Source organism: Entelurus aequoreus, linkage group LG13 (genome assembly GCF_033978785.1).
Source record: "Entelurus aequoreus isolate RoL-2023_Sb linkage group LG13, RoL_Eaeq_v1.1, whole genome shotgun sequence".
Taxonomy (NCBI): Eukaryota; Metazoa; Chordata; class Actinopteri; order Syngnathiformes; family Syngnathidae; genus Entelurus; species Entelurus aequoreus.
The window spans coordinates 24,633,512-24,645,944 of record NC_084743.1 but is presented as its reverse complement, the minus strand read 5'-3'; the positions used below and the strand labels follow the sequence as shown (position 1 = coordinate 24,645,944).

The following is a 12,433-nucleotide window of genomic DNA, read 5'->3' as shown; positions in this document are numbered from 1 at the left end:
GGTATCTCAAATCATTGTTCTCCATTTAAATACATTAAAATAAAATAATTATAGTCAAGCCCACCTCCGCCCATCAAAACAGCCCAAATTTAACATGTAACATGTTTTTAAATAATATGACAAACAGTACAATAGAATGTATTACAAGCAGCTACAGTAGTTTAATATAGTAACATATTAATAATGTGCATTATTTACCTTGGAGAGTAAACTTCTGAAGTCCAATGCTTCTCTCTCAAACACACCATAAGCAGCTGTTCCATATTTTCATAGATAAATGTCCGTCGTTATTAGATATTTGAAAGCCTTTGGCTGGCATTATCAACTCATTCTTCTTCAGTATTTCACCAAGCAGGCTGCACGCTTGATTTGTTTAATTTAATGAATATAATCACCTTTTTCTTCCTCGCATTGTCCTTCACACTCACTTTCTTCCATTTCTTTCCGTTGTTGGAAAAACAGTTATATCTTGTTAGCTATAAGGTAGTGCTAGCGAGTGAGACACCAAATGTTTTGGTCGAATCTTACTGCGGTCACTGCGCTCGTTTGCGCTCGTAATCCAAAATTTTGCTTACAGTTTAAAGCATAAACAATTAGCTAATACTCCAAAAACTTGTTCGCCCAGCTACCACAGTATGTCGTGTTTCATCCAGCGTTAATGCCTGGGTTTTGTTTCCAACTTTTGAATGTGTTTTTCCTCAGGGTATCACATCTGACCTCTTCCCAGGCGTCACTCTACCAAACCGAGACTACACCACTTTGTTGGAAGCTGTCAAGGAAAACTGTGCCATCATGAATCTGCAAGTCACAGATTTCTTTATTGAGAAAATCCTGCAGGTCTATGAGATGATGATAGTGAGGCATGGATTTATGCTGGTTGGGGAACCCTTTGGAGGCAAAACCTGTGCCTACCGTGTACTTGCTGCAGCACTTCATGACGTCTGTGAAAAGGTATGGTACCTGATTTAAATCTACCCTGAAACTGCAGAGAAAAATGGGATGGTGGTGCTTCTCTCAGTCAAAGTTTATTTATATGGCCCTCAATCACAAAAGTCTCAAAGGGTTTCACAAACTCATGACTTCCTATGATCTAAACCCACATAACAATTGGCTGTGATACCTTCAATGTCTATCCAATGAAATTATGACAATACATTCAAGTACTTTCGTATGTAGAGGCCATATTCATTTAGGGGTGGGACCAAATCGCCACATACAGAAAGTTTATGATACAGCAGATCTACTGAATCTACCTAACGTCATATGCTCGTGTCTCGGGTCATTCAATCAATGCATTTATTAAATTCTGAATTGTGTGACCTAGAACAGGTCTAATCAACTGGTGGCCCGGGAATGACACCATATCGGCCCCCGAGTTTATTAAAAACTTGGTAGACAAACATTTTTAGAGCTAATCCCTAAAAACACCAGAGTTCTCCTGTTGTATGGAATAACTTGGACCACTGTAAACACATTGGCGGATCCATGACATTTTAACCTAGCCAGTAAACATTGAACACGGAGGTCTAAACTTGGGATTTATGAGGCATTCCTCAAGGCACCCCTATTAAGTCCTCTCATTCTTAGCAATAACTTTTTTCAACCAAGGTGTTGCTGTCCCTCGTTTACTTCAGATGCAGTCAGTACTCATGTTTTCCAACTTTTTTAGTTGTACCAGTTGTTCTTAAATAGTGAATAGTAGGCTGCCCCCTCCCCCCGAAAGGTGTCAGGGGATGCCTGGGAGTCAAGGGACGTCCAGTATTAGTGCCGTTTTTTTCATTCTTGTATGATACACAAGCCTTCAGCTACGTGGCAGCACTGCTCAAATTATTCAACAGGCTCAACCAGTAAATATGATCAAGTATACCTAAGTATACGATAAGGTAGGTCTATTCATCTGGCGGGCCGGATGTGGCTTTTCATTTGGCCCGCCCAAACATCACACAAATAGGCTTGATGAAACCTTTCAAACTAGGGTGGCTCACGTATGCAATAATCCTGCCATCCTGCCGGGGGCAACACCGAGGCATATGTGTCACAATGAAGCAGCAGTGTGGTGAGTAGAAGACTGACTGCTCATTCAACCTTGAAAAAAATTCTAAATAAATTGCGAAAATCGGACATTAAAAGGTGCCATATGTAGAAATGTAATCTCAAGTCATCATTAAATGGCCCTGATATGTCAAAAGGCATTAATAAATCATGTTCTTTATGAATACCTCTATAACTGATAACGGTAGTTCAGCCGGGATATGCTCATTTCAAAATTAGATTTTCAGCCCCGAAGTCTTGTTAGTGTTTTCATTTCGATGCGCCGCCCTCACCGTTTGACCAATTATAAATCCTGTGAGTGTGTTACATCCAGGTTGCCAGTTACGCACCACCACCTTCGTCTAGCTATTGCCACTGGTAAAGTTGCTAAACATGTCACACCTTAGTAAATTTAGAAGGTCTCGTTACGATTCTCAACTTATTCATGACAAAGCCAGGAACAAAACGAGGATTTGTATCGGGCATGCCTCTGAAAGATGGAGAAGATTTTTCATCTGATGCCAAACTTGCTAATTTCCTACTTGATGGGTAAGTAAGGCATTTACGTTTTCTTGTTACTTGAAATAAATGGAAATTGACATTTCGTATGTAAACTATATTGTCCAACACTGTCTGACCTTGTCTAACAAAGCTAGTGTGTTCGTGCAACGAATGCTTAGCATGCTAGCCCGGTCAATGACACATCAACACATAGGCTAACGGGGAAAATGTATGCCCGATGTGTCATCCAACTGACAGGTTTCATTTGTCGGAAATGTATTTTGCTCTATGTGGATATGGGTAGTGTCTGTGTCTGTTTCGTTCTTATAATGCTGATACGCTGAGGAAATGGGTTCCAACATTATATATCGTAAGTGAGAAGGTTGTATGGAGATGCCCCTAATAATGACAGCTGCCACCTTTCACAAAACACAAAATCTCATGGTAAGACAAAATAAATGATGCACAAAGTCAGGGAAGTTGCAAAGCAAGAAAAACAAAGCATCAAATTCAGTGTGAGTGCAGGTCAGCCGGGGCCAGAAGAGGGCGGGAGGGGGATCACGCGCAAGTGCAGCACGCTACGAATGTCCTAGTGTAAGGACGCCGTAATTTGTCAAAGCGGTTGTATTTGTTTCGTTGTTATCCATCTCGCGGGGGAAGAACACAAGTGGCGTGTATTTACATGCCTGAGAGGTCTTAGATGCAGCACAGCAAGGAGACAGATGAAGGCCTGCTGATGGAACATCAGAGAATGCCACATTTATCACTGTCTTCCTTTTTACTGCACATCAACTGATCATGTCAGCCCCTCAACCCTTTTCTTGCTTGAGAAACTTGTTCCCTCATTCTTTTGAGCTCAGACTGAAATGTTGTTTGTCTCAGTTTGTGCGTTTCATTCTGAGTTGCCGGATGCTTTTGTCATGCAGACAGTGATCTCAAAAAAACGTATGATGCTCTCAGGGTTTTTTGGCATTTAGTCCATGACATAAATTAGAACATTAGACCCCCTGAACTGGTGCAGAGATGCACATTTTCTTGCAGAGAACTTTTACTTTTATATTCTTTTAAAGGCATATGGGTCATATTATCCAAACCTCCTCCGTTGCAGCTCTACAACCCTCCAAACAACAAGTGCAATAATAACTTGTAAATGATTGTTTGACTATTGGTAGTAGCTTTTGTAGCATTAGCAGGGCCTACCCATGGCATAAACACAGAGCAACAATGATTGGTCGTCGTTGATTGTTACTACTTTGACGGACTGAATTACCTTATAAATACAATTACCGTATTTTTCGGATTATAAATCGCAGTTTTTTTCATAGTTTGGGTGCGATTTATACTCTAGAGCGATTTATGTGTGAAATTATTAACACATTACCGTAAAATATCAAATAATATTTGAGGAAGAAGATTTCATCGGATTTAGCGATTAGGAGTGAAGTGAAGTGAAGTGAAATGAATTATATTTATATAGCACTTTTCTCTAGTGACTCAAAGCGCTTTACATAGTGAAACCCAATATCTTAAGTTACATTTAAACCAGTGTGGGTGGCACTGGGAGCAGGTGGGTAAAGTGTCTTGCCCAAGGACACAACGGCAGTGACCAGGATGGCGGAAGTGGGGATCGAACCTGCAACGCTCAAGTTGTTGGCACGGCCACTCTACTAACCGAGCTATACCGCCCCAGGAGTGACAGGTTGTTTGGTAAACGTATAGCATGTTCTATATGTTATATATATTTGAATGACTCTTACTATAATATGTTACGTTAACATACCAGGCACATTCTCAGTTGGTTATTTATGCGTCATATAACGTACACTTATTCAGCCTGTTGTTCACTATTCTTTATTTATTTTGAATTGCCTTTCAAATGTCTATTCTTGGTGTTGAATTTTATCAAATACATTTCCCCAAAAAATGCGATTTACATATGTTTTTTTCCTTCTTTGTTATGCATTTTCGGCCAGTGCGTTAAACATTTTTTGGGCCTTTTGTTTAACATTGATTAGGCCTATTTTAACGTCGATTTATACCTTCCTAACCTCCTGTGTCTTTCACTAACTTAATTTTCAAAGTGGGGGGAAATAATCGATTTTTAGATGCGTTGCAAATCGTACATGGGCGATTGTAAAATGTATTAGTAAACGTCAACAATCGATTATTCACTGTAAATAAAGAAATGCAGACAGTTCTAAATTTGGCTGACTGCAGTGAGCCACCTCACCGAGAGATCCGACCAACTCTTTTATTTTAGGGCACGAATATTCCAGTCCTGCACACATTTCCATTAATTTAAGAAATGCAATGTGAATTATTTCAACTGTTTCTTATTCCAAATGCACTGTTTTTCAAAAGTTGCAAGTGATGAATGCTTTTTTAGTGAAACAAAAAGAAATGTAAAACTGCATCAATATACACAAATTAAAGGATGCATCAAAAATCGATTTGAAATCGAATCCTATCTCCTCAATCGTAAAAATCTTGAGGTGCCCAAAGATTCCCACCTCTTGTATTAATACATGCTCTACATTTTCTATTTGATGACAATAATCACACAGCCCTGAGTTATGTTTATTTTTTAATTTCAATGAGCTATTTAGATATTTATGTCATAACTTAATTCTAGTAATAATATATATTCCTCTTTCCTAGTTCTAGTGTCTCCTCTTATTACTACTACACCTCTCTGGACTTTGTAATACTGCTTACCTTTTCTTTCTTAATTCTAGTTAGACTGACATTTTTTATTGACTTTACCACACATTTACCACACTTCCAGCTTTATTTATTCCAAAGATTTTCAGAACTATTTCATATATTGAATCCTGTCTTGTTTCTGGAGCTATATTTTAATGCTGATTAATGCACTGCAGCAGTCTGAGAACAAAACTTACTGTAATTTCCGGACTATTAAGCCGCTACTTTTTCCCCCTCGTTCTGGTCCCTGCGGCTTATACAACGGTGCGGCTTATTTATGGTCTGTTCTTCTCCGACACCGACGAAGAGGATTTCGGTGGTTTTAGTACGCAGGAGGAAGACGATGACACAATGATTAAAGACTGACTTTTCATATACCGGTAGGCTGGTTATTTTGATAACGTACAGGCAAGCCTTTGTATTACTTTGCACCGTTGTATTATTTGTACTCTGCACGAATGCTGTTCGCCATGTCAAAGATGTGAAAGTTTGATTGAATGATTGAAAGATTTATTGTTAATAAATGGGACGCTTTGCGTTCCCAAACAGTCATCTCTGACCCGACAATCCCCTCCGTGGTAGCAGGAACCCCTATATACTACGGTAATTACACATCAAAACCCTGCGGCTTATAGTCGGGTGCTGCTTATATATGGAGCAATCTGTATTTTCCCCTAAATTTAGCTGGTGCGGCTTATAGTCCGGAAATTACGGTACTTTATTTTTGTCTTTCCATTTAACTGCCATATAACTTGCTATTAATTCCCCAGTAAAAAAACGACGAAAACTGTGTTTTCTTGTAGAATAACTGCTGAAGCTTCTACTTTGTTATATTTAGTTTTAGATGCATCTGTATACATTATATTTTGACATATTCTGAATACTTTTCATCAATATAATATAATATATTATATAAACAATATAATATAATATATATATATATATATATATATATATATATATATATATATATATATATATATATATATATATATATATATATATATATATATATATATATATATATATATATATATATATAATATATATACATATACATATATATATATATATATATATATATATATATATATATATATATACATACATATATATATATATATATATATATATATATATATATATATATATATATATATATATATATATATATATATATATATACACTACCGTTCAAAAGTTTGGGGTCACCCAAACAATTTTGTGGAATAGCCTTAATTTCTAAGAACAAGAATAGACTGTCGAGTTTCAGATGAAAGTTGTCTTTTTCTGGCCATTTTGAGCGTTTAATTGACCCCACAAATGTGATGCTCCAGAAACTCAATCTGCTCAAAGGAAGGTCAGTTTTGTAGCTTCTGTAACGAGCTAAACTGTTTTCAGATGTGTGAACATGATTGCACAAGGGTTTTCTAATCATCAATTAGCCTTCTGAGCCAATGAGCAAACACATTGTACCATTAGAACACTGGAGTGATAGTTGCTGGAAATGGGCCTCTATACACCTATGTAGATATTGCAACTAAAACCAGACATTTGCAGCTAGAATAGTTATTTACCACATTAGCAATGTATAGAGTGTATTTCTTTAAAGTTAAGACTAGTTTAAAGTTATCTTCATTGAAAAGTACAGTGCTTTTCCTTCAAAAATAAGGACATTTCAATGTGACCCCAAACTTTTGAACGGTAGTGTATATATATATATATATATATATATACACAGTACAGTTCAATGCATTTTCTTTATTTTCATGACTATTTACATTGTAGATTGTCTCTGAGGGTATCAAAACTATGACACCTGTGAAATGAAAACCAATTTCAGGTGACTATCTCGTGAAGCTCATCGAGAGAATGCCAAGAGTGTGCAAAACAGTAATCAGAGCAAAGGGTGGTTCTTTTGAAGAAACTAGAATATAAAATGTGTTTTCAGTTATTTCACCTTTTTTTGTTAAGTACATAACTCCACATGTGTTGCATCATAGTGTTGATGCATTCAGTGACAATCTAAAATGTAAATAGTCATGACAATAAAGAAAACCCATTGACTGAGAAAGGTGTGTCCAAACGTTTGGCCTGCACTGTATATGTATACGTATAATTGCAGTGTCAGTATATATAAAATATTGATGGAGGGTTTTGAAATTGTTTTCGAGGGCTTTGAAGGCACACTGGCTCCCACTAGCCGCATATTGGCCACCAGTTGAATAGTCCTGTCCGAGGGTGTCACAAGAGTAATATTAAACCAAAATACAGCTGCAAACAAAATTGTGTTTCCGGCCACAAGGTAAGTATACATTCATACAGTCTCCTTTTTCTGATGTCTCCACAAGGGTGTGATGGAGGAAAATGACGTACAGATCACAGTTATCAACCCCAAATCAATCACCATGGGACAGCTGTACGGCCAGTTTGACCCAGTTTCCCACGAATGGTCGGATGGCATCCTGGCGGTTAGCTACAGAAACTTTGCTTCCTCCCAGGTCAGGATGTTGAATACACTCGTTGAGTTAATTCGTAGATGCTCATTAAACTGATGTCGCAAAAGAACCTTTCTATGCAATGTTAAATGTATATTTTTTTCAATTGCAAATTGCCAGCCGTTTGACTTTGCAGGATCTACCCCCCCTTGGGTAAAACACATTTATATACTTACATTTTTTATTGGACAATCTGGGTCGGCAGCAGTGGAAAGTAATAAACTTCATGCTTTTTGTCAAATCATTACGTTACAACATGCTCGCTTACTTCCACAAGCACCAGATGGCTTCGCACCATTTGTTTTTTATTGTAACAATTCAAGATGCTGCCAGCTCGTTGAACTGGAGAGTTGAGGCGTATTATCAACTTCTTGTATGCTTTTAATTGATGCATTCATCAAACATTGTACTGTCCCTCTGACTTTTTTGCATCGGTCATTTCTAACAGTTGGTTCTCCTTAAGCTCCACGGGATACAATGATATCACCTTTATAGAACTATTTATAATTTGTCAGTCATAACTGTTGGTGGCAACGCCATTTTCAATGTTTTTTCCGATGTTTTCAGTCCCCTGACAGAAAATGGTTAATCTTTGATGGCCCAGTGGATGCAGTCTGGATCGAGAATATGAACACTGTACTGGATGACAATAAGAAGCTATGCCTGATGAGTGGTGAGATCATTCAGATGTCTCCCCAAATGAGCCTCATCTTTGAACCCATGGACCTGGAAGTGGCTTCTCCTGCTACAGTAAGAGACGTTTTCACATTCCTGCACATGCAACGGCATTGCTTTTTCAAGGGTGGATATAACTGCAACTAAACATACATTTGTGCACTTCATCACTGCAAAAGCTATCTAAATAAGTCAAAAACAGCAATAACATATCTTACACTATGGTTGGTGTATTGTTCCGCAACAAGTATTTTTCTATGAATATTATGCACACTGATGTGTGTTTTGAAGTTATTCCAGGTTTAATTTTTATGCTTTTCTCTTGTGTACAAGAACTTTGCCACGACGTCCATGAATGGCACTACCGCTGGTTGCTTTTTGTCAAAAATGTCAGCCAAAAAGTGTTTATTCCAATAAAAAAATATATATATCTAATTTGGAACAAGGCAGCTGTCAGGTTCAAACACTGATGACATCTATTAAACGAGACAAGAAGCAAAGAAATAACCAAAGACAGAATTCAATTTGGCTCAATTGAGGAGAAACGCGGCGACTGTACTCTCTGCACAGTCTTCCACCACGCCCTGACGAAAAAAGGTTTACGTCTCCTCCTTTATTTGGACACTCCCTGTTTACACAACAACATCTGCTTCCAAAGGAATGTGGGGTATGTAAACAGCTCTTGTTTTTGGTCACATTGAAAACAAAAGAAAAAGATGTCTCGGGCTTGGGCTAGTCCTGGATTCAGCTTGAGCAGGTCTTCGATGACAATAGATAACCCCCTCCCGTCTCCTCCCATCGTACACAATGGAATTTTCCAAGCCTTTGCTTGGTGCAACAAAGACAACCTCTTGTCTGTTCATTGGGAACTTATAGAACGGAAAGTTTTTTGATAATTTACATACTATTTTTCTGACAGCAGCAATTGGAAAATGTGTTATTTTCTAGGGAGCAATAAAGACCTACTTTATAGTCCCTGCTCCTCTGTTTTAATTCCTGAACAAAACAATATTAATCAATTTACATCCAATATCCAATTCTTCTTTACTGTTTGCTGGTAAGCATTAGCAGTAAACATTTAAGGGGTGCGTGTCTCAACCGCTGACCAATCGCAATAGGTGTGGCCAATAGGAGAAGAATGCAGATTTTCTACAGTAGAGGTGGACAAAAAAATGTATTCACATCCAAATCCCCATTCCTAATTAATCCCGATTCTAAATCGATTCATCATTTTTAAAAATCGTTTAAAAAAAAAAACACAACAAAAAAAAACATTTTTAATATTAAAATGTCTATCTGTGTTGTCCCTGCGATGAGGTGGCGACTTGTCCAGGTTGTACCCGGCCTTCCGCACAATTGCAGCTGGGATAGGCCCCAGAGGGACGAGCGGTAGAAAAGGGATGGATGGATGGAACCATGCAAATAGAAGGAACTTTTTTAACTTGTAACCTAATGTCTTAAAAATGATTATACCAAATAATACATATCGTGGATCAGTTTGAATCGAGAATCCATGCAGGTTAATTTTTGTCTTTGTTACGAAAGCTTTTTTTTAACACTTAATTTATGTAACTAAATTTTTATGCAGTAACTTTTTTAACAAAATTGTTTTTAAACACACAATTTGCTCACAAATATTTATTCAATGAAATTTTTAGCATTATTTGATGTGGAAAAAAATCGCAAAATTCAAACACAAAAAATTAATTGTCCAAAAAAAGCTTTTGAAATAAACACACACATTAAGAATTGTGTTGAATTGAGAATCGATTCTGAATCAAATCGTCGCCCCAGGAATCGGAATCGGATCAAATTGTTAGGTGACCATAGATTCACACCATTTATGGAGTATTGTAATACAATAAACACACTATTAAGGAGGGTTTAATATCAGACAATTTGACTGTGAGGCTCCTACGAATCGGATCGTCAAATGTTCGACTATTTGAAAGCGACCCTACATACTATATTACCCACTGGGCTCCAATATTATTTTAAAAAGCCCCAGAAATTAACAGGATTTATGTATATGGTGTATGTGTATGGGGGCACTCCTGTAGCCGTGGGGCTGAAGGTGCATACTGGGAGAAATGCCACTGCTTCCAAATAACACAAATGCTGAAAATTAATTCAGGACTACAGTAGTTTTCCTGTAACCTCTGCATTAAAAGATTATTGATACTATAATTGATTTCAGGGAAGCTACATTCATGAAGCCCCATATGAATGTGAAACGACTTTTCTCTCTGATCTAGTTTAGTCATAAAATGCATAATAAATGTGCATCATGACTTAAATGTATGAATAGTGCAGGGCCAACCACACTCATGGTTCTGCTTGGAAATTTCATCTCAAATATCTTAAAACAGCCTTCATCAGTTGCACCTTAGTAGTATTCCACATTTATCAATAACCTGCTTACAATAAACAGCTGCAGTTTTGGCAGGATGGTTTGCTTGGAAATGTGAATTTTCAGTCTGTCATCCTATGAGTATTTGATATATGTATGTGTTTTCAGATGGGACTTAAATTGCTCATGTTTATTGCAGGTGTCACGTTGTGGAATGATCTACATGGAGCCTCATATGCTTGGCTGGCATCCTCTAATGATGTCCTGGTTCAATGTTTTGCCAAGCACAGTCAGTGAAGCCCACAAGGAACTCATTAAAGGCCTTTTTGAACGTATTTTGCCGGCCTGCCTGGAGCTCATTCAGAAAGCCACCACGGTAATGTAGAAAGTCAATTTAAACAGAGATTTGGACTCATTTCATGTGTTTTGATTGCTCATTTAGACAGCGAATCTTACATTGTATTGAGTTGGGGGTCTAGCTGTATCGTTTTTTTTCTTGTTTTCAGGAGTTGTCACCAACCTCTGAAAGCAATCTCGTCAAAGCCTTGATGAACCTAATGGACTGCATGATGGATGAGTTCCATGATGCAGCAATAATGAAGCGCATGAATGACAATGACGTCTGCTCTTGGTTGGAGGTGTGTAAACAGCTGTTTAAGAAACACATGACCACATAGATAAGTAGGGGTGTCCCTATACAACTGTTTTACTTCTGATGCCGATATTGGAGCCTTATGTATCAGCACGAATCATACACTACCGTTCAAAAGTTTGGGGTCACCCAAACAATTTTGTGGAATAGCCTTCATTTCTAAGAACAAGAATAGACTGTCGAGTTTCAGATGAAAGTTCTCTTTTTCTGGCCATTTTGAGCATTTAATTGACCCCACAAATGTGATGCTCCAGAAACTCAACCTGCTCAAAGGAAGGTCAGTTTTGTAGCTTCTGTAACGAGCTAAACTGTTTTCAGATGTGTGAACATGATTGCACAAGGGTTTTCTAATCATCAACTAGCCTTCTGAGCCAATGAGCAAACACATTGTACCATTAGAACACTGGAGTGATAGTTGCTGGAAATGGGCCTCTATACACCTATGTAGATATTGCACCAAAAACCAGACATTTGCAGCTAGAATAGTCATTTACCACATTAGCAATGTATAGAGTGTATTTCTTTAAAGTTAAGACTAGTTTAAAGTTATCTTCATTGAAAAGTACAGTGCTTTTCCTTCAAAAATAAGGACATTTCAATGTGACCCCAAACTTTTGAACGGTAGTGTACATACTTGTATTATTTTGTAGTGCAGAATGTTAGAAAAGGCTTCATCAAAGGAAGTTACTCAGCACATGAAAAACACTAACCTATTTAATATTAACCATCTGAAACGGACTTATACAGTCTCTTAATTAAGTTGAAGTGGAGTGGTATTTTTTTGGCGACACCGAGTGGCCAGTAATGGTGCATTCTGGGTAGTCGGCAGTTCTGAGTTCTTACTCGGAATTTCAACGCCCTTCGAGGTAATAATTCTGACTCGAAAAGTCAGAGCTTTCTGAGCAACCCTGAGTTGGTTTCAAAGATGGCTGCTCTGGATGTAAACAATTATATACGCTTCTATAATATTCGTTAATGGCACTTCTGATTAGGTTTTGTCGCACTAAATCAGCCATGTATGAT

The 12,433-nt window shown here is 37.7% G+C and overlaps 1 protein-coding gene across 2 annotated transcripts in view; it reads left to right on the top strand.

Annotated features, from left to right (window-relative positions):
- dnah7 (dynein, axonemal, heavy chain 7) overlaps positions 1–12,433 on the top strand; it is a 213,917-nt gene that overhangs the window by 60,520 nt on the left and 140,964 nt on the right. For both annotated transcript variants that reach the window (XM_062067607.1, XM_062067606.1), the window contains exons 30-34: positions 703–951; positions 7,587–7,736; positions 8,301–8,483; positions 10,958–11,134; positions 11,265–11,396. In XM_062067607.1, coding sequence (XP_061923591.1) covers positions 703–951; positions 7,587–7,736; positions 8,301–8,483; positions 10,958–11,134; positions 11,265–11,396 — 891 coding nt within the window. The remainder of the gene's footprint in view (positions 1–702; positions 952–7,586; positions 7,737–8,300; positions 8,484–10,957; positions 11,135–11,264; positions 11,397–12,433) is intronic.